Source organism: Triturus cristatus, chromosome 2_1 (assembly GCF_964204655.1).
Source record: "Triturus cristatus chromosome 2_1, aTriCri1.1, whole genome shotgun sequence".
Lineage (NCBI taxonomy): Eukaryota > Metazoa > Chordata > Amphibia > Caudata > Salamandridae > Triturus > Triturus cristatus.
In genome coordinates this window covers 347,207,416-347,230,780 of record NC_140581.1, presented here as the reverse complement: position 1 = coordinate 347,230,780, position 23,365 = coordinate 347,207,416, and the positions used below count along the sequence as shown (strand labels likewise).

Below are 23,365 nucleotides of genomic sequence, written 5' to 3'. Positions count from 1 at the left end.
ATTGCATTTTCAATGCTTGTTAGGGTCTGTGAATGGGTGTGTGAATGGCTGTACGGTGTGTGAGTGATTGTGTGGTTGGCTGCAAGGGTGTTTGAGGGGTTTTGTGGGTCTGTGAGTGGGTGTGTGTTTCTCTATGGGTGTGTGAGTGGGTCTGTGAATGGCTGTGTGGGTCTGGTTGTGGTCTAGTGGGTCTGTGAGTGGGTGTGTAAGTGGGTGTATGAGTGGTCGTGTGGTGAGAAAGTGTGTGTGTCAGTGTGTGAGTAGGTGGGTGGCTCTGTGTTTATGTGTTTTTTTAATTGGAGTCTGTGGATCCACGGATCTGGGTAAATCTGAGTATCCATGTGCACTCACAAAATACATTTCAGGAACATTTCATGCCAGTTTAGGGATCCCTCAGAGACCCCGCCATCAGTCCCATCGGGTCAGGGTAACTCCACCTTCACCCCGTCTATCATTTTTACAGTTTATTTTCTCCCCTGGGAACTGTGTCCTAATGCACAAAATGGCAGTAGCAACTTTCCTCTCAGGTTGGTGCCAGCCAATCATTGTATTCCTGTTGGCGCATGGATCCGTGAATCCACCCGGATCCGTGGTGGCTCCGTGTCTCTAACTATTTATACTTCCTGTTACTTTAATAACTCCAAAACTACTAAACAGATTTACACCAAATTACAAAAAGCACTCCTTCTGGACTAAGATCTAGCTTTCGCCAAATTTAGTGTAATTCCATTCAGCAATTTGGGCTGTGGTCATTTTCCTATTGGAACTTGCATGAGGAAAATGTGTTTTGGGACACCCCCGTTTTCCTGGCCCCTGCTTGATGGCTCACCCGAAACTTTCCAGACAGCAGCTGAAGTGACTGGCACTGCAAACCACAGATTCAAGTTTCCTAAAAATGTTTAATGTGGCAATGCGTTTCACCCACTCAGGGGCTTTGTCACGGCCAGTATGAACAAACACTGTGCACCATAAAACAAAGAGTTGCCATATAGACATAGTAAAGTTGAAACATTGCGGTTGAGATGCCGGTCAGAAAGCAATTATACAAATGGATTGTAATTCCTACATTCTGTTTCCACAAAGGTTGAAGGAAAATGAAATTACAGAAATAAATCATTGTTTCTGCATGAGAGAAACTGTTGATATTGCTGCAAAGTAACACTGACATTTCCCTTGAGGGTGAAGCATATAAATGCAACAATGTTGCCACACAAATTGAGATATAACAAATAAAACATGGTAATTCAGGATCAAGATTACTTTAAATCAGGGAAGAAAAAATAGTGATTGCGCCAGACTGCACGGTTCCCCTCACTCCATTAAAGTGCCGGTGCACCCAGAGCCAGTCATAAACAAAGCGAAATTGAATAAAGAAACCTCCTACGTAAAAGCCCAGTGGCATGACTTTAGAAATGTACTGAAAGAAAACAAAGGTTAAAGTAATGTTATAGTTAGGTGAATTTGTCAGTGACAACATTAACGTTTTGCACTATAAAAGAACCAGAAATGTATCAGTTCTATTTAGAAGTGCTAACTATAACTTTCTCCTCTGCCATGCACTGCTTCTGACCTCACATATGACCTCACTTGTGATATGTTCTGTGACATCATTTATGACATCACTGATGACATCTTAAATGATTTGTATTAAAGGTGAGCGGGGCCACGTGGCCCCCGTCCCCGAACCGTGATAGTTCCTGGGGAACACATCCCCAAGGCCACTCATTAAAATTAAGCGGAATGGGACACTTGGCCCCCTCCCCAGGCCAATTTCAACGCTTGGGTCCCATCCCTGGGGTTATTTTTAGGGCAAGAGGAGGCACGTGCCCACACTCCCCGAGGCGAATTCGGCCCCAAGGACCCCATCCCCCCGAGACCCAGTACTGTTAAAGGTGGGTGTCCATGGGGGAGCCACAAGACTGCAGGCCAACCCCTTGTGACCAACCCCCCCACCACGCTCGGCTGGCTGCATGCTGGGGGGTGACCCAGGCTAGGCCCTGTGACCCACTCCCGACCATGCATGACCGAAGATCCTGCGCAGCATGGGATTGGCTGGCTGTGGGGGTGGAGGGTGGCAAGTTTGTCCCAGGGCCTGACCTTGTTGCCAGCCCCTAACGCATACAGCCAAAGGTGGTGCACAGCACGGGTTTGGCTGTATGTGGGGAGTTGGCTGCAGGTCCTGACTGTAGGCTGTGTGCAGCGGGGCTTAAATTTACGTACAGTTATTAAATATTGCTTTATGTTAAAACAAAACTAGAAATGTATGAAAAAAACAAATGTTAAAGTAAGGCTATTTATACTTACTTGAAATGTTCAGTACCAATGCAACTTTTTAGGGCCCTAAAAGCCACTGAAATTCACCAGTTATAGTTATTTAAAGTAACTATAACTCGCGCCCTTGGGTAACTATAACTTGCGCTGTCACCATGCTCTGCTAATTACCTTAAATTTGATATCACTCATGACATCTTCTATGACATTATTCACAATATCACTACAACATTTGCAGTTAAATTGATGATGAGAAAACTGTGCATGGGGATCCACGGGTTATTGTTACCTTAATGATAATTTAGGTGTGTGTAGCAATATATGGATTCATTAATTTATATATAATTGTACAGCAGGTACCCACATCTGTTCATTATTTCATTCTGCAAATGGCTGTCTAAAATATTGTTTCCTTGCATTCACAGGCAAGAAACACATGCCTCTGTAGTTGGAATACGTAGATTGTATACAAACGGATTAGAATGTTAAGTGTATTAAAGGTTATATTTCAGGTTTGTATGTAATATTGAGCAACGCCTTTTAAAGTGAGTGGTATAAGTCCTATGGTTTGGTAATAACCATGCTTTTAATGACATCACAATCAAGATGGCCTTTGCTAATTAATCCGTTCACTATTTATTTAACGATATTTGCTTTGTATAACATAATCAGAAATATTTTTGTCTTACCGTCCCCTCAGCCTTGCTGTCATTCAAGACCACGTGGTCCTCGCCGTCCGCCAGGAGTACGTCCCTCTCGGTGATCAGCTTTTGCTCCTTCAGCCAGGTGACGAGGTCGCTGTTATTCCCCCCATCAGCGGGGGTTAGTTGCGAAGAGATATAACTAGGTATGTCTAATTTCCTCTCAGAGACGACTGGTGGAACAGGGCGGCGCAGGTTGATGTTTCTGATGGCTTCCCTTATTTTTGATAGATCTTCTGCTTCATTGCTTGACAACTTTGCCACCTCACCTTTACCTTGCTGCCGCAATCTTGATTTTTTGCTGCAGGGCGCCATTGTACTTTATGTAGAGCTAAAATTAGTGGAAAAAATGTATTGAGTTTCGTCATATTTATACGAATAAATGAGCATTTAGATAATATGCTGTCATCACATGTATGTCATCGCATCATTTTGTCGGTAAGGGTTGATAAATTATGTATGCACATATATTATTATGTGCGCTCTTTGCTGACTGCTGCTTGTTTGCATTATACCGCCTGGACTTAATAGTCTTAAACGTATATTTAACTTACTAGCTATAATGAGCCCAAACAAGGACGTAACTTAGTCGGTGAGATTCAGAGAGTGTGAACCCCAAGGAGTCCAACCAAAAAGGCATTGGGCTGCAGGGTGGAGGAGTGAGCTGACTTAAGGGGTACAGCACCCAAGAGAGGTAGCAACCCTGTGGGTGCAGTTTTCCAACAGTTTTTTTTTTTTTTAAGTTTTTTTATCAGATTCTTTTTATCCAATAAATGTTTTAAGACATTGTGCTGTCACACATCTGTTTCATATTTTGTTGGTGAGATAATCCCAACCCAAATCATTCTGGAGAGGCTCAGCCTTGCTCTTGTTGGTGCAACAATGGACTGGGATTATAACTTTTCAAGGGCTGTTTTCGGCTCAGTCCAGCCTCAATATTAGGTGTATTGTTGTGTTCTCTTCACCTGTTTTCTCATTTCAAACCGCACCTCCCAAGAAAAAGCTGAAAAGAGCGCCATTGTTCTATACATTCCCTTACTCCATCCCATAATACTTTGACGTTGAGGCCCAATTCAAAAAGCCAATTTTATGACAGAAAATGTACTCCTGTTAAGAATCCACCAAAGGATACCTAGCAATTCCTGCTACTGCTTTATTGTGCATCACAACGTCATGTAATTATGCAGTGATAAACCCCGGGAAAAGAGTGGTGATTAACCAAGACCTGCCTTGAGAGTTTGTGAATGGCCACCAACTTAATTTATTTATTTGTTTATTTAAGAAGTATATAGAGCGTGGAGCTGCCCAAAAGGGTCGCCCGGTGCTAGAGGTAAACGGTAAGCAGAGATGCTATAGCAAGCAGGAAACATAGCAACATACCAGGTGACAAGAACTGTCAGGGCAATTTAAGAGCATGGTTTTCAGGTTCTCATGGAAAGTAAGCAATGAATTACCGTTCCTGAGAGCTACCGGAAGACAGTTCCAAAGTTTCGGGCGTATAAAGGAGAAGTGACGCCCCTTAATATGAGCCCAGCGAAACCTAGGTGTGGTAAACAGTGCGAGGTTGGCTGATCTCAGCGATCGGGACATACGGGGACATCAAACCTTGGATGTAAGAAGGGGCAAGTCCGTGTCTAGATCAGAACATGTAACATAAGGCCTTGAATTTAATACGTTTGTCAACCTTCAACCAATTCAATTTGTGGAGCAAAGGAGAGACGGAAGCTTATCTAGGCAGCCAGAAAAGAAGGTTGGCGGCCGCTTTCTGGATGATGTGCACGCAATGAATCAAGGATTTATCAGTGCCCAAATATAGTACATTTCCATAGTACAATCTGGACATTACCAAGGCCTGTAGCACTGTTCTCTGGGCACTTCGAGGAATCAGCCAGAGGACTTTCTTGAGCCATTTGAGAATGGAAAAGCAAGAGGCTGTAAGCTTCGAGACCTGCGGCTTGAGGGAAAGATTCTTAGCGATAATGAAGTCGAGATTCGTACTTAACCTTATTAACTGGCATGGGTAATGGCCCCAGTATGATGGGCCAGTGGTTAATTCCCCAAAGTTCAGGATTGTATCCCAGAATCAGGACTTCGGTTTCATTGCCATTAAGTTTTAGGGCATTTCCGTACATCCGAGAGGCGACATTAACCAGGCCTTGATTATGAGCATCAGATAGCGAAAACATAAACTGGGAGTCATCTGCGTCCGAAAATACGGTGAGGCCAGACTCTTCAATCACTTCCATCAAGGGGCGAATGCAAATGTTAAAAAGCAGGGGACTCCAAATAGATTCCTCCGGAACACCCGTGGTCAGTGTTAGGGTCATAGATGTATTGTTTGCTGATGAGACCTGAAACGTTTGATCTTTCAGAAAGGAAGATAACCACCTCATGGCAATGCCAACAATGCCTGATGCCTCCAGTCTGTCCAGAAGAATGGAGTGTGAGACCTTATCGAAACCCGCACTTAGATCCAGAATGACAAGGGCGGCGGTCCCACCCGAATCGAGCTCTTGCCTAAGGAGTACTGTGACTTCTAGTAGGGCGGATTCGGTATTGTTGCCTGCCCTATACCCATACTGGGACGGATAAAGCAGGTTATAAGCAGTGACGAAGGAAGAGATTTGAGTGTTAACATGCTTTTCCAGAATTTTGGAAAAAACAGGAAGGAGGGAAATTGGCCTAAAATTTGACCAACAATGAGGGTCAAGTTCATCCTTCTTGAGCAACGGATTAACCAAGGAAAGCTTCAAGTTCTGAGGTACCTCACCCGTGATCAAGGAAGACTTAAGGAGATCCAGAGTTAAGGAGATCCAGAACTACTGTGAGGGCAGCCTCATCCATCAATCTAAGTTTTGATGGTGGGGGGGAATCAAGCGGAGAGCCAGACTTGATGGTGACCAGTAAAGTTTGCAGTAAAGCTAAGTCCAAAAGGGTCCAGGCCCTGATTTCCAAGGGCTTGTCTGACTTAACTAAGGGCTGACAGCCCAAGGGATGAAGGTCCAATGACCCAGGTAATTGGGTTTCAGCGATTTACGGACTCACTAACATGGGAGCATCTGCTTCTAATTGCCGGTGAATTTGCGCTACTGTGCTTAGAAAAAAGGAGGCAAGGTCATCACACTGTTGTTGAGATGGAGAGGTGGGCGGTTTGAACATACTAGCTGCAGACAGATCATTTACTACTTTAAACAGAGTCTTTTGACTATGTTGGGCGTTGGTAATCAATTCTGTATAGTAGTACAAACTTGTTAGTGGGTGTTCTTAAACTCCTGGTTGACTCCTTCCCACTATGGGAATTGTCCGAGATTTGCTCCAGCAAAGTGCTGTAATAAACTGACTTCCAGGGTAGGATGGGGAATGGAACACCCCAACATTTTGTGGGGTTAAGGGTAAGGGTTTTTTTCCACACAGAAAAGTATTTTCCCTGAGGAGACCAAAAAAGTGCAAAATGAAAACGTACTGTTTGTACATTCTGCGTTTTGGAAATAGTAACACTAAAATGTAACATGGCATTGCCATTTTTTATGCCAGTAAACATAAGACTGGAGCATCTTTCCAAGCCTACCGCTGCCAGTGCTTGTGAATTCCCAAAAAGTATTAACTCTGCTCGTGTCATAGGAGTGCTTCTAATCTAGGGGTGCACATTTACTCGTTTTTTGGCAGTGTCACAACTCTTACGTCGTCAATCAAGCTATGCCCGAGCCCGATATGCAAAGAAGTTACACGTTTTCAAAGACCCATGAATACACTATGAGCTGGAGAGATTTAGAACTGCTTACCCTTTTCATAATCGTACTCGCATACTTGGGGTTCTTGTAGATTTCCTGGATGATACTGTTTTTCTGGACAGCAAAGAAGCTCTTTTCCAGAGTCAGTTTGGCTTATTTTAAGCCTCCTCCCTGCGCGTTGGTGACCCACCCCCTCGGCACCTCCCGTGTGTTTCCCTCAAGCGCAAGGTATTCCTCGTAGTGCTGCGCTCCTTTCTTACTCACTAAACCTTTCCAGTGTTTTCCTGGCTGCCTGTTGTGTCTGGGAACTAAATATTCCAAGAGACCTGTGCCAGTTCGAATATTTTTGTTCTTCTGTGACAACCTGTTCTAGGTGGGCCAAGTGTAGCCAGGGAAACATCTCTAAGGGAGATACGATTGAATTCGCTAACTGTGCCCCTCGAATGAGATGCTGCTGGCCTGTGAAGGGGCCTACAGCCCCTCTCAAACCTTGGGGACCTACTGTGGGGAGGGAAACAGAAGTGGACAGTTGATATTTTGCATTTTATGTAGAATTCGGGCGCATCATCCTGGTTATGCGGGGCATTCCCAATGAGGCAGAACAGGGGCCCCACTCTTACCCTCTTTGCATTTTGCTAATGAGAAGGTAAATGGTTAGATTCGCGTTTCATAAATACTAGGGATCTGGGCTTTGTCTGCCTTTTTTATTTATTTTGCTCGTCTCTTACTGTTGCCGTTTTATGGAGTGGAAAAAGTCTCAGGGAAAGGCCACGCAGAACAGAACATTCCTAAGAAGCAGCGTGCAAAAGTGGCCTTCCTTCAGTAGGAACAGACTGCTTCTGAAGGTCCATGGAGTTATACTTGTTATTGCTCTCGAGTATTCGTTCATAAATAACTCATTCACGTGGGCGTAGAAGAAAACTGAAGAGAAGCATACGTGTTTGTATACACCACTATTTCAGAACTTTAAGCTGTATTGCAGAAAATATGGAAGGGAAATTGTAAATATTGATCCAATTTTTGTCTGGATATGTTCACGGGAAGGAAGACTTCAGATAACCTTGTAAACTCTGGATATGTTTGCATTGAAGTACAGAAGAGAGGTTTAGGATAAGTACGTCTGCTGCATCTACACCATTTCTCCATATGAGTCGTGTACACTCAGCCATCCCAAAGTATAGACGCACCTGAGTGTTAAAAAAAAGGATCACTTTTATTTGAGATACACCTCTTTCAATTATACTCTGTTGTGCACAATATACTTTGTTTAGAATAAATAAATAAACTTTTGAATGATAGTGATGCCCTGAATTATAACTAGAATTCCTGCCATTTGTCAAGAACATTAAGCAATAAATGATGTGAGCTTTGACTACTTAAAAACCCTACTTTCACCCAGTGGCAGGTTACGTAGGTTCACCCAGGGCACCAGCCTCACCCTCAAGGAACACATTGCCAAAACAACAAAGACAGGTTTGTACCATCACTCTCTACTAAAGAAAATGAAACCATTGCTCCCGAAAGCAACTTCAGAACTGCTGTTCAAACCTTAGTACTCATGCATCCTGGTGGTGGCAATCACTTGCTCCATGGCCTTCCCAGACTCCTCTCTGCTCCCCTTCCGTCTTTAGAGCATCCTTTATGCAACATCAGGACCCATCAAAGGCCTGAAGAAATACGACCACATCACCCAGACCCTGTGGCTTCGACTGGCTGCCAAGACAGTTCGCATATCTTCAAACCCAGCTGCTTTATTTACAAAGCAATCTTAACCAGCAGCCCTGCCGTTCTGTCTGCCAAGCTCATCATTTCCTGCTCCAGCTGCACACCCGGGCTGTAGAACATCCTATGTTTGTCCATAAGTACTGCCCCGATCCTTGTCCAATTTAGGGAATGGCCAAAGACACACCTTTCTTAAGAACACTACATCATGATGCACTTTAGTTCTTACAAATCAGCTACACCTCGAATCACACGTTGGTCTTGTTTTCACCTTTGACCCTTTATAGCGCTTTGTTGCCTTTCACCCAGGGTCGTGAGATGTTATTACCAAATACATACATACGTGCTGTCTGCCGTTTAAGCTAGGCACATCTTTTTGTAATGTAGGATTGTTTTCTGCTCTGTGTCTTACATGATCTTTGTTACTCTGGAAGCTATTGGTGACTAATATTTTCAATAGGATGTGTTGAATAGATGTAGTTATCTTTCTTAATAAACGTATGCCTTCTTATAGCTCTGAAATCACCATTGTTCACAATCGCCAGACGGTAATTCCATACTGGTGGGGACATAGTTTGTCTTTATGCACATAGTTTGCCACCATAGAAGATGTCTTTCCATACTGCATGACTTTCCTTTCCATGTCACATACGAACATCACCCTGCCGCGTTATTTGCCTCGACTGCTGCATAATTCCAGACTTTATGAGGTGGACCGGAATTATTTTCAGTATTAAATTGTGATCATTGTTATTTCAAATTCAATATTTAGAAAAATGAAAAGTTAACCCGTGCTTCACTAGAAATATGTGACCTTCCATAGGTTGTGCAAAGAGAAATCTTGTTTTTTCATTAAACAATGACCATTTTTGCTTTCAGAAATAATGAATGAAAATGAGGGCGAGGTGAGAGACTTCATCAAAGTGAGCCATGAGAAATTATCCACGGATGAAGTGTCGCAGCTGGTAATCTCTCCTTGCTGTGGAGCTGTGTCGATGTTCATAGGTAATCTGCCATTGATTGGCTGGTTCCAACGATAGTGCAACTGTGGTAGTTGGCAATCATAACACTTTGAATCCTGGCAATGCTTTCTTTATTCACAAACATGGTCTTTTTGAGATCAGGATTCATAAAATCATTATATAGTATTTGAACAGGGCCTGCTCTGAAATTATGCTTCCTAGCCCGCTTAACCCATTCGACTTTTCGTACACGTTTAAGCATTGCTTTTCCTCAGATAGGGTCCACAAAAGTCACCATTTATATGAAGCAGGTGGTAACTAGCTGGTCAGTTTCTCCTCTTCTTCTCTCTCATAACTAAAAATATGTAGTTGTTTTTAGAAGAAAAGTAAACAAACAAGCACTTGCCACAGTTCCTCTAATCAAAAACACACTCTTTGCTGGAATCGACACTCAACTGACCAGAAGACTCCAGACCATATGAACCTCAGTGGCCACGCTCACATATCACCCTCATATCACCCTGCACCTCAAAGTGCTCCGGCTCCCAAACCACAAACAAGCACTCTTCAAACTTCTCATGCACACATGCAAAGCCTTGCACAACATTGACCCAACGTACCTCAACAACCGCATAAACTTCTACATACCTACTGCTCAGCCAGACTCCTATTCACACCCTCAGCCGCCGTATACGCAGAACCAGATATGGCGGTTATTACTTCTCCTAAAGCCTGGAACGACATACCCCTACACATCAGAGCCCACCTCATTTCTTGAATTCCGCAAGAGACTGAAGACCTGCTCTTCACCTAACCCTGACCATGTGTCAGCCCATGCAACTCCTACTTCAGCGCCAGGATAGTCTCCTGCGTGAGTTTGTGCGCTATACAAATGCACATAGCATAGCAAAAAGAGATAGGATTTTTGTTGTTTTAGGAACATCAATTAGCATATTATTGATATGAAAAGAAACAATGCTGATTAGAGAAAAATGCAGTGTGTCTTTAGACCCAGGTGACAGCATGAACAATATATACAATAAATAAGTGACTTTTGAGCTCTGTGATAATCCATAAAGTTTCTAGCACATATCTTCACAAGCAAACCAAAATAATTAAATGACCTAACAAGTGTCATCTTTGTACTATGACTTGTCTCTTCGTTTTGAGGTCTGGCTGACAGTTTGCTGCCTGCCAGATCCTATGCTGACAAACATACAACCTATATTAAACAACATAGAAAGGGGAGCTTTTGGTCATTCCTCTTTCACCGTTGGCTTGTTCAGTTGAGCCCCCAGACATTGGCTCAATGGGCTGTCTATCATGTTTTGGATCAGCCCATGGCTTTTAGCAGATGTTTAAACATATTCAACGTAGTCGTATCTGACATTTAAGGCTATGAGCAGTGTAACTCCTCTCACTGAAGATGATTGCAGCTCTGCAAAATCTGTACCTCTGTTGTTTTTACTGGTTCCGCTAGATCTATAACCAAAAGCAGGTGCAGAAAATCTAGGTGATTAAAATAAGAATAAAGCTGCTTTAGTTAGGTTTGTAAACTAGTAATCTCACCCTGGCATATCATGTCAGCGCCTAATTTAAAATTGTTATATGCCTGTGTTGCGTTATGTTAATCATGCAGGTATTTTGAAACTTCAGCTGTCACTTATGAAGTCATCAGGATTCCGGTCATATGACCTCATTTTCTGGAAAGGTTCAAGGTCAAACGTCACATGATGTCAATTCCTGTCATGTCATTAAGGTCGAAGGGTGTGCTATGTCACTTCTTAACCATTTTGGTGAATCGATGTCCATGTCGGCAGCCTCAACCTTTCTTTAAAAGAGAGACAAAAGTTGGAAAATACCATTTTCAGAAGAGAGACATACAAAAGGATGTGACAGCTATGATAGGTTTCCGATTCTACAAAAGTACTGCGAGGCTCTGTGGCTGAAGGTTCATACAATATTGCCCCAAGCACCCTGGCCTGACACAGGGTACGTTCCATTGGCTGCCAAAAAGCCCAGTAGTTGCTGTAATTATTTATGGTTACACTTTTATGTGCGTATGTGCTGGTCCTTCTTTGACATTCTTAGCAGTGAGCAGACCTTTTCAGGCGGCAGTGATATTACCTGATAAATGATTCAGAGCCTGGACACCCTTCAGTGTTGAAGGACGTTGGCAGCACTCAACTAGCTATTCTAGTCAGTTCCTGATGTTTTTGGGGGGGCAAGAGACAGAACATGGTCTCCAGCTTTCCACATACCCATTCAATACTATTATACACTATTTTGTCTACCATGGTGCTGTGTTTAATGTATTTACTTACGTTGTTAACCATGCAGGGATGAGGGGCGGCACTTAGAGACATAGGTCTCTAAAGTAGACTCTTGGCCCATTGAGATATCTTGGCAGCTGTGTGGGCTCAGTTTGCAAAGTGCTTGTGGTTGTATCCATCATCTCACTTAGACTTGACTTAGCTCTTGAATTCTAAGAATAAGGCAGACTCAGATCCAGAACAAGGATTTTTGGAAACCCCAGGTGAAATTCCATTTTGACACTTGGGTTTTCCCTTGCCTTTAGGAATAGTCTATAAGGTGCCACTTGGGGTCTTCATGTGGCCGTTTGGTACCTTTTGCCACACATTTTGCAATTCTCAAGCCTTTCTAAACCTTTTGCTCTACTTGTCCCTCGGTCGCTTCACCACACCTTTCACTCTCCCGGTCCCTTCAGCCACCATATGCTTAATGCTGTTTGCTAACCAGGTCTGAGAGAGGTCATTTCTCTCAAGTTCTTAATCGACTAGGGCTGTACTGTTTACTTCCGTTTTACACTCAGTGTAAGTGCTACTTCACAAATGGGCTGGTGGTATCCAGCCTTGTGCCTCCTTCAATGCTGGGCCATCTGACCCGGCCTGTAGCATTGATCGTCTCCTCCCACCTACTCTTCGTTATCTCTTCCACTGGCCGCACCATCTTAGTATGGTTGCATCGACTCCATCTTAAACTTGTCCCTTTCTAACCTGGATTCATTAAGTATTGCCGAAGTAAGTAGATGTGGCTTTTAACTGAAAACGCAAGCCATTTGGATTACAATGCTAATTTTTTTTAACAGTTTTCATCGGATTAACACAAACTCTTGGTAACTGAAGATGCGTTTATCATACTCGTAGCTAGACAGGAGTCTTCAAGTGAAAGGATAGCCGTCAGCCACGAGCAATTAACTTTTATTCTGTTTACCTACTTTAACGTGATTACTTTTGTATTTTCATCTGAATTGCATCTTTTCTGGTCTTTTCACACACCTTGTAGCGGATGTTGTTTGTGGGTATAGATTTCAATATAAACGTTTTAATTTTTAAACGCCTCTCACACCTATGCCAAATCTCGCATAAAAGTACACACGTTCACCAACTGAAAACTCCAAAAATATCTGCATTTATAAATCTAGTATGGACTTTTTTTCCGTATCCCCGAGACTACCCAAAAATGAGCCCTGAAGTTGGCTTTTATCTTGCAAACATAATATTATAAAGAAGATAACATACCAAGGTGTCATTACTTTGCTTCTTTGATTAAAGCCTCAGTCACCTGCCACTTAAGTCACTTGAGTTTGCTCACTTCTGTGTTTTCATTTACAGTTGGGATTCATGTTACTAACTTGTTAATAATTCATATTCAAGCACAGATTGTGATCGAAGATCATGTTAGCTTGCGTAAGAGCGCAGTGCAAACGTAACGTTTACAAAAGAACAGTAATTGGCATGAAACTAGAGGGGTCCACAAGGTAAATAGGAACCAGATGGACCTACCATCGTGTCATTTATTCATGAGAATGTATGATGCCACTGATGCGAGGTTTCAAGGTAGTTCCACATGCTTTCCTTCTCCAGTTTTACTGAAACAGCATTGTCTAGTGTTCCCTTTTTGTACAAAATTAATGTTTTTGATGTGCAGGGGAGACCGACTGTCTATAATAGCTTGTAAGGAAAACAGCCTTCAATGTTTTTGTCAATGAAAAGCCTACTCTGATACAGGTGCAGTTCTGGATCAGGAATTGAGTTATATGTCACACTGGCAGCGAAAACTTGCCAGACTGTGGTCACACTCTCTGTAAAACACACAAGATGATGGACGGAATGTTGCACATTGGCAAAACATTCACCCCCACTCACAGATTAGGGTTTAACCCATTGTTAGTTTGCTCACCACACCACCCCAGTTCAGACATGGCCATATGCAAATCGGTCTTGACCCTGTGCCTCATGGGAACAGTCCAGCCCGAACTGCCAAGCCATGTCTTCCCTGGACCGGAATCAAGCATCCTAGGACCGGTTTCGGGGTTTCACCCCTCTTCAGCCAGGATAGCTTGACTCCAGTGGCGTAGTGAGCACAGGACCCACGTCTGGGCATACCCTTCCCACATAGGGTGAACAGCAAAACACACAAGATGATGGACGGAACGTTGCACATTGGCAAAACATTCACCCCCAGTCACAGATCTGTCCCAAATGCCACTGCCCGATATTTATTATTATGTTATGCATGGCTTTTATCGTTTGCACCGGATTCTAAATCTGGTAATTCGCAGCTATGATGTTCCCACCGTTAATAACAAAACTCCTTACCCGCTACGTCATAAAGGCTATTCAAGCCATGCTGGCAGGCTCTCTGAGAGCCTGTCTGTGCAGCACAGCCCTGCTTGTCTGCTTTGACTGAAAGCAGAAAGCACAGCTGCAGATAGGGGCTAGTGAGTTGTATGATGTTTTTAACTTCGTATTTCTGAGTGACATTTATAGGCAGCTAGAGCTTTTCTCTTGTTATCTGTTTGATGTCACGGGGATCCTCTTGGTGAATAACGTCCCGTAACTCGGTTACCCATCAGTAATTCTGCTTGAAAATCCTTTCCTGTCCCTCCAAAAGATCAAGCATTTCCGAGCAGTTCTACGAAAGTTGTTCTGTCTTTCCAAGTGTTTTCAAGTTCTTCTGTGTCAGTCATGAGAGGATTATCAGGGCCTATTTTGGCTATAAATTCTCGTACTTGTAGTGATTTATATAAGTTCAGCAATTGTTTCCTCTGTGTGTTACGTGCCCGTGTTCCTCAAACGATGGAGGCGTGATCCCGTCCGCATACCTAGAAGAATTTATCAGCGCTCGGTTATCTGTACCCGCCTTTTATCCATGTACACGTATGGAGCGGGACCATAGCAAGTACGGATTTGAATGTTTGTAATCCTCTGAAAGTGAGAGCCAACCGTGGTTCAAATAAAACATATATATTTTTTCTGACAACATTGGCTGAAAGGTGTATGCTACAGCGTTACACATTGCTTCGGTCTTATCTCGTTGAATGAAAACAATTAGGCCGTTTGGCTTCACAACCGCTACTGTTTTGAGAAACTCAAGCTTTCACTACGTTTCATCTCATTGACTGTTGAAACAAAGCTCGAATTATTGTTATATAGATCCCGCTGTGCACCACGTATAAGAAATGTATTGGAGGTTTATGAATGACCACTAATTATCCAATGTATAATTGACCAACAGCGCCCTGATGAAGGAATCTGGGGTTTTGGACCCCCTCCGAAACGCGCGTCAGCGATTTTCTTCTTATGTTTTATGTTATGTATTTGAGTTGTTGAGCTATGTCTGGTAGTATGATAGTGTCATGTGTGATTGTAGTTGTGTGCCTGATGATGGTTGAGTGCATGTTTTGAGTTTATTTTTGAACTTGTTTTTTTGGGCTCCTATATTATTGATTTGATTTATACTATTTGAAAAATGAATATACAAAAATATTTTTGATAAATAAAAAGAATATGAACTAATGTTTTGTGCGACAATGTACTTTTAATGTTTAAGGTATTACCAAATTATTAATTATATGTTAAGGAGAGGTTCTTTGTTGTTGTTCTTTTCCTCTGTGTGTGCCACAACAGGTTGGTTATGTGCATGCATTTCTGGACTGGGTGCGGAACAGAGAGTAGCAATGAGGCACTAGAAGAGTCATCCTTTCTGTGTCCCATTTCACTCTGGCCACGCAGGAAAGATGCAGTGGCGCCTGCACATTAGGCAAGTGCTTGATGTGCCCTTTCCCCTGTCTAGCACCGAAAGGCTACAGATGCCAAACATTCTGTAATTCATTTTGTCAGTTTTTCCTTGGCTGGCAGCAACAAAGCTGGAACCTTGCATCTCTTCTCCAGATCAAAGGGAGCAGGCTGTCAGGGGAGCAAGTCCCAGCCTGTCCCTTCACAAGCTGTTAAGAGATACACCGAGATATGAAAGTGTTATTGCCTAGCCTAAGATTTGTATTTATATAAGAGTGCTGCATCTGTGAGTGTTCTGTAGAAATGTCCAGTGTCTTTCCATGCGAATAATTACATTAACAAGTATATTGCTCAAAATAACTTGATCAGAATAATATTACCATATAGCATGTCTGCAGTTTTTAAGTGTTATAATTAAAAGGTTGTATTATTACCCAGTTTAATGGTATTCAACTTACCTATCTCAGAATGATGGAAGGTTGAATCAGGTTGAATCAGATGTGCCTGGATTCTAACTATGACCTGGAGATCCCCAGATGTATGACCACTGGACATTCAACTTAAGGAAACACTGCACTAGCTTCCAAACTAAATTGTTTTGGCATGTACTAAGTAGCGTTTAAAACTACCCAACAGAAGTTATGCTAACAACCTTACAATAATAAGCATTTGGTTAGCCTGGCAGGTGCTACCTAACCATGGTTGTGACCTATGACTAGAAGTTTAGAGGCAAACATGAGTAGTTTTTTGCTAAAGCTCTGCTTCATTCTGCACTGACTCAACTTACATTATGCTCTTATATCGCACATTTCCTTTGTTTTAAGCAGAGTAAGATTTAAAGCAAAATACTCTTCAGAAGGTAGGAGTATATATCCAAGAGCATATTTCAAATAGTTCTGATGCTCTGATTTTAACATTGTTTTTGAATGCGATTACAATTTTAAAAAGCAAATAAAAAAGAGATGTTGAAAGCATGATGACTCCTACACAGGGAGACAGCAGTCACCGACTCTCGTTGGGCCACCTCAGTACACCTTTATGTACCACGTTCATAGTCTTTCCCTGCACAGTTTCAGCTGAGTTCTCTGCAAGTTTAAGTGCTCCTGTAATTTTGTACTGAGAATAGGGAGTATGCAAAAGACTGTGAGTATGGACATTTCCTGGGTAGATCACACATAAATTCCCAGTCTTATGCAAAATTCCTTTATTATCCATGAAGAAAGTATTTATATGTGGCTTTCCCTATGAAATTGTAATAGGGAAAACTGCTCTTTTTTAAACGTTTTAATGGTTTCCTCTTCTGCTTTTTTGAGAGAAGAGTAGAGCCCGAGCAGAAGCTATATTGCCACATCGTTCTCAGGGCAGCTTCTTTGCCCCTCTAAAGGTCTGCATCTTAGAGCTGGGCCCAGCTCAGACATGCTACAGTCCGGCCCTGTTTGAGAGCTCCGCCAATGAAATGTCTTGGCGCTGGTTCCTTGTGTACTATCAGCTACAGAGTCCTATTGAAAATCACAAGACTGGCTACTGTGCTTTTTAGAATTCCGGCTTTAAAATCTCAGAATTGTTTTGTGGCTGATAGGTATATCTTTTTGAAGGTTTATAATGCCCGAGAGACCATTTTTGATTATTTTTTTTGCCTTCAAAGAACAGGTATCTTTGTCTTATTCTAATGTAGTATCACTTATTGAAAGTAATTGGGTAACCCAGTGTTAGTCTATGGGAGGCTAGCTCTTCCACAGTGAAAAACAACTTCAGGAGCCAGGACACACAAAACTTCAGTACACCTGTCCTACTTTTTAAATACCATGCAGCCTGCCTTATGAGCCTTTAGGGCCCTCCTTAGTTAGGGGTGAATTATAAGTATTAACCCTATTGATGTGGTCGTTGGCCAATGGGATGCCCTAGGGAGGCACCTCACGGCTCCTCAGGTGAAGAACACCAGATGGAGTACTTTAATATGTTTTAAACTCTGGCTGCTTGGGAAAAGTTTCAGGAGCTGTTGTTTTTTAAAATTGTTTTTTTTGGGTGTATTGGCAATCCGCGGGCAGGGTGCGCTAACGTCATTACACTAAAGTGAAAGTAAAACGAGCCGGAGGGCTCATTTTACTTTCACTGCATCAGTGATTGGGGGGCATATCACAGCCCGAGCACTGATTGGAGTTGGAGAGGTGTTGTTGAAAAGGGAGAATCTCACTTTTCTGATGATATCTCTCCCTAGTGGATCCCTGCATGGGGATTGCAACAGGAGAGTGATCCCCAAGCAGGGATCCACCCACTAGCACCAGCGATTTTTGGGGAGCGGTCCCTTGTGCAAGGGCTTGTGCTCCTCCCCACCCCCATAGCAGATCACTCTTTCTGCTCCCTGTGGGGAGCAGATGAATGGTATTTACCCCCGATCTGCCCTCCAGGGTGTGAGGGGTAGAAAGCCCACTAGACACAAAGGTCGTTTTTTAAGATAATTATAGAGGGTTGGGGCTACCCATTATGGGCACAGGCATGGCCATTCCCCCAACCCCGAAAACTATAATCAGTCTTTCTCCACCCCCTCCCCGGAGGGCAGCCCGGGTGATTACCGGGGGTGGGGGGGCAGAAAGCCCAGTACACACTAGGGAATATTTTATTTATTCTTTGTAGCATAGGAGTATGGGTCCTTTGCCATGGGCATAGCACCCTAACATGAAAGATAGTCTTTATGCACTACTGGGAGGCGTATGGTGGTAATTGCCCCATCTCCCCCTAAGGTGGGACAGAAAACATACTAGATACCAGGAACGTTTTTTAAATTAAATATAGTGGGTGGCGGCTGCCAATTTGGGGCATAGCTATGTCCCGCCACAAAAACTATAGAGGCAGTTTTTCTGTCCTCCTGGAGGGCATATTTGGTGATTATTCCCAATTTGCCTCCCTGGGGGAAGGGGGTTGGGGGGGGGGGGATTGGCAAAAAGCCCTCTAGATACCAGGTAAAGTTTTTTCTTTTAAATGTAAGGATGGGGGCTGCCCAGCATGGGCATGGCTATACCCCCACCCCAACTGAAGAGGGCAACAGACTTTCTGTACTCCGGGGCAGGCTCATCATCATCAAGTTTATTGGTTCAGCTTACAAAAAAGCCATACAATAAAAATATACAATATAAATATGAGTAAAAAAATATCCACATTTGTTAAATCACACTGATTCATTCCCCCAAATACACTCCCAGGCACAGGAAAACAGAAATGCAGATCTTGTACAGAAATGGATTTATTTAAAAGGGTTTTATGAAACCTTGTAACAGACAAGATAAAAGTGCTGCGTGCAGTGCAAATATTATCTGAAAGAGATTGTTAGTTGTAGATTCCTTATCTTAAAATTTCCCCCAGGCGTCAGTCTGGATCTGGAGATTTTTCTTTAGCAGTACCCCTGCGCATCTGTAGGTGGCGTCAGTCGACTCCACATTCGGCGTTGTGGTCCCCAGGATGACGTTGCAGTGCCTACTTAGATGCCACTCCTGCACGCTGATGTCCGTTCTTTCTTTTTCCGCACCAGCCCAGCGCAGATCCGGGGAAAGCTACTGCTTAGACATTTTTTGTCTAACCTTTTTGCGACTTTTGTCGGCATCTTTTTCATGTCTGACGCCTGGTGCGCGAGGGTGTCCCTTTGTCTAACCGGTTTCAAGCCCTGAGGGCCCTGCCACAAGATGTCGGTGACTGACCCGCACCTCGTGTGCTTATGGTGTCTGGATCACGACCACGACCTGTAATCGTGCTCAGACTGCCATGCCATGCACCCGAAGACTTTGTGGGAGTGGTCCCGAAAGTTGTTGGAGGCCCAGCAGTCAGCTCTGCATCGTTCTCGGTCTCATTCCAGGGGAAGGTCTCAAGGCCGTTCCCGGAGACCCCACTCCTGGCCGCACTCTAAGTCATGGAGGTCTTCAGGTAAGTTGAAACACAAGAAGAAGGCTAAGAAGCACAAGCGCACGTCACCTTCTCCCATCGGTCGACTGACGCGACGAGGGACTTGGAGCTTCATTGATCAAAGGCTCCGTCTCTAGTGCCTGTTTCAGGGACGACTCTGCGCCTCCCATTCTTTCTGGGAGCTGGGGTGTCCCCTGCCCAGCTTAAGTAATTCTACGAGGCCTTATACCTCGTCTTTGGGCAGCCCTACTCCGCCAGCGTGCCTTCGGGGCCCCTCAAAGCGGGTCAGGGGTCCTGGGCCTGCATCCGGGTTGATGCTGGTCGTTCTCACTCAACCTTCCCCTGCGCCAATCCAGACGACGACGCTCCCGGCGTCGACCATGCCCCTGGTCGACACCATCTCCGAGTTTGACCCGGAGCCGGACCGACGTCAGAACCGACGCTGGAGGGTACTTTTGTTCCCCTGTTGATCCCTGGTATTCCCTACCGACCAGAGTGTGGTGATGAGGGCTGGGAGGGGTGGCTGGACCATTTAACTGACCAGCTAGAAGAACCGGACTGGCGAGAGGACCTGCGTGATGCCAGTGGTCTGGACACATCTCCAGACACTGGTTTGCTTTCTCCCCCTACCGTGGCTATGGAGGAGGGCGAGTCCTATGCTGTGGTGGAGAGAAGGGTGGCCGAGGTCCAGGGCCTTGAGCTCTCTTCGGTGGATGTCAACTAAGCTCCTGACAGAGGTGCTTCAGCCTGCAGCTTTCTCTTCTGAACCCCTATTGCCATTCTATGAGGCCCTCACTGATGTCCTCCTGGTCACTCGGTCCAAGCCCAGCACAGGGGCTCCTGTGGAGTGAACAATTGCCCACCGCCCTGCCCCGGGTGACCCAGTGTTCTTGACTCAAACCCCTTCCCCTGAGAGCTTGGTGGTCCAAGCCTCTTCTTCAAAAGGCGCATTACCTTTTGCCGTTCCAGATAGGGAATCCAAGAAGCTGGACCATCTTGGGAAGCATATGTTCTCTTCCTCCAGCTTGTCACTGCGGTCGGTGAATATCCTGTGCCTCTTGGGCCACTACTCCCATACCATCTGGGATACGGTTATGCAGGTGCTGCTTCAGTGCCCAAAGGAGGCCCCAGCCGTTCTCTCCCAGGCAGTGGCGGATGGGAGAGATAAAGCCAAATTCGTCATTAGATGTGAACTGGATACCACCGACTCACTGGGCAGAACGATTGACACATCGTTAGACCTTAGGTGATGCCTGGTTGTGGACATCTAGCTTTTCTGAGGATGTCCAGCCAACTTTGATGGCCATGCCCTTTGATGGCCTTCGCCTTTATGGTGACAAAGCAATCTCTGTGCTGAAGCGCTTTAAAGATTACAGAGCTAGGGCCAGATCTTTGGGCTTCACTGAGCCTTCTCGTCTACTCCAGTCTGCTTTTCGTCCCTTTCGTGGCTACGGAAGGGTCACCCAACCACTTCTGGCCCTGTCTAGCCGCAGGTTCATGCAAGCTGCCCAGCCTCTGCATGGCCAAGGATGTGGGACCCAATGTCCTCGCAGGTCTGGGAGCCAGCGGGCGGGCCAGTCCACCCTTCCACCGGCCACTGCCTCCAAACCTTAGTAGTCCGACGTTTCAGGCCAATCAATGGCCAGTTGGAGCCAGGATACGCCATCACCTCCTCCACTGGCAATACATCACGTCGGACAGGTGGGTTTTGCAAATCGTCCAGATGGGCTACCCCCTCCCCTTCAAGACTACTCCTTCCTCCATGCCACTGTCTTACGAATGCATATCGGAGGATCATTTGGCACTTCTCGCCAGAAAGTTTTAGCTGTCTTGGCCAAGGGAGCTATAGAGAGGGTCCCTGCGACAGAAGTAGGTTGTGGTTGCTATTCCCGCTACTTTCTGGTGCCCAAGAAGGACAAGGCCTGCGTCCTATTCTAGACCTCAGGGCCCTCAACCTCGTCCTCCGGAAGGAGAAGTTCAAGATGCTCACGTTGGCTCAGGTCCTGTCTGCCCTCAACCCTGGAGACTGGATGGTGGCTTTCGACGTGCAAGACGTTTATTTGCCTATTCCCTTCTTGCCAGCCAACAGATGCTATCTACAGTTTACGGTGGGCCACGAGCACTTACAGTTCACGGTGCCCCGCTTGGTCTAACCAGTGCCCCTCGGATCTTCACAAAGGTGATTGCAGTGGTCACAGCTCATCTTCGCAGATCAGAGGTCCCAGTCTTCCCCCTATCTTGATGACTGGCTGTTGAAGGCAGGCTCGCCCCAGACTGTCGTCTTCCACCTCCTGGCTACGGTGAACCTCCTGCACTCACTGGGGTTCACTATAAATGTGCCGAAGTCACACCTGGCTCCCCCTGAGACGCTAACTTTCATCGGAGCTGTTATGGACGCATTGCAGTTTGAGGCCTATCCTTCCTAGAAGCGAGTCAGGGATATTTGGGCTATGATACCAATGTTTCAGCCTCTATCCCAGATTTCAGTGAGAATGACTCTGAGGCTGATGGGCCTCATGGCCTCCTGCATTCTGCTAGTGGATCATGTTAGATGGCATATGTGGGCTCTGCAGTGGGACCTGAAGGTCCAGTGGGCACAGCATCAGGGGAATATTTCCGACTACCTTCAGATTTCAGAGGGAACTGCACAGCAACTGCAGTGGTGGGGAATGAACCAAGCTTGGGTCCAAGGCAGATCCCTCTCCTTTTCCCAATCAGATTTAACGGTGGTGACAGATACGTTACTCCTGGGATGGGGCGGCCATCTGGGAGAGGCGGAGATAAGAGGCATCTGGTCTCCGGTAGTCCGGGCTTCATATAAACCTTCTGGAGCACCAGGCGCTCCGACTGGCACTGAAGGCATCCCTTCCCTCTCTCAAGGGGAAAGTGGTGACAGCACCACCGCCAAGTGGTACTGTAACAAGCAGGGCAGGGTGGGGTCGTGGACCCATTGTCAGGAGGCTCTTCGCCTCTGCACATAGCTGAAACATCCGGGCATGACTCTGGTGGTTCAACAACTGATGGGTTCTCTGAATGCTAGGGCAGACAAACTCAGCCGTCGGTGCTTGGTCGATCACAAATTGGTCTTTACTCAGAGTTGGTGCAAGGTCTCTTTTAGAAGTGGGGAGAGCCTTGGTCAGATCTGTTCGCTACTGAAGAAAATGCGCAATGTCAGCAGTTTTGCTAGTTGGAGTTTTCAAGGTGGCACTCTCTCTGCAACGCTTTTCGTCGCAAGTGGAACTGTGGCCTCCTGTATGCCTTTCCACCTGTACCACTTATGCCCGAGTGCTCAAAAAGATCAAGCGCGACTGGGCTCTAGTTATTCTTCTTGCTCCGGACTGGGCATGAAGAGTCTGGTACCCTGAGCTTCTGAGCATGGCCATCGACCCTCGGATCAGACTGCCCCTTAGGGAGGATCTTCTGTCGCAGCAGCAGGGGATAGTTCTCCACTGGAACCTGTCCAGTCTCCACCTCCTAGAGGCAAAATTGAACGGTGACAGTTGACAGCTTTCGTCCTTCCGCCCCAAGTCTGTAATATCATCTTGGTAGTTATGCGTCCCTCCACTACATCAGTATATGCCTGTAGATGGAATATGTTTGTGGCATGGTGCACAGCAAAGGCTGTGGATCCCCTTTCTGCCCCTCTTTCAGAGATCCTTTTGTATATACTTTCTTTGGCCCAGCAGGGCTCTGCTCTGGGCATTCTCAAAAGTTATCTTGCAGCTATCTCTGCTTTTCTTCAGCTGCCAGATCAGCCATCATTGTTCAAGTCCCCCAATATTAATATATTCTTTAAGGGCATTACTCATCTGTTTCCTCCATCTCCCTTCATAATGACCTAGTGGCACTTGAATCTTGTTCTCACATTTCTTATATGCGCTCCATTTGAGCCTCTTCATAACTGTCCTCTCAGGCTTCTCACTCTCAAGACTGCCTTCCTTGTTGCCATCACCTCTTCTGTCAGGGTGAGTGAGCTTCAAGCTCTATCTTCAAAGCCCCCTTTTTTCTCTGTGCATCCGGACAAAGTGTTGCTTAGAACAAGG

At 45.0% G+C, this 23,365-nt stretch overlaps 2 protein-coding genes across 2 annotated transcripts in view; both read left to right on the top strand.

Moving 5' to 3' along the window:
• The window catches only part of MOCS2 (molybdenum cofactor synthesis 2), a 36,173-nt gene extending 33,067 nt beyond the window's left edge, over positions 1 to 3,106 (top strand). Inside the window, exon 3 of the mRNA XM_085631253.1 lies at positions 2,972 to 3,106. Within this exon, the coding sequence (XP_085487379.1) occupies positions 2,972 to 3,098 (127 nt within the window). The 3' untranslated portion in view covers positions 3,099 to 3,106. The remainder of the gene's footprint in view (positions 1 to 2,971) is intronic.
• Positions 3,107 to 9,309: 6,203 nt separating this feature from the next.
• LOC146864176 (molybdopterin synthase catalytic subunit-like) overlaps positions 9,310 to 23,365 on the top strand; it is a 146,952-nt gene continuing 132,896 nt past the window's right edge. Inside the window, exon 1 of the mRNA XM_085631251.1 lies at positions 9,310 to 9,430. Coding sequence (XP_085487377.1) covers positions 9,310 to 9,430 — 121 coding nt within the window. The remainder of the gene's footprint in view (positions 9,431 to 23,365) is intronic.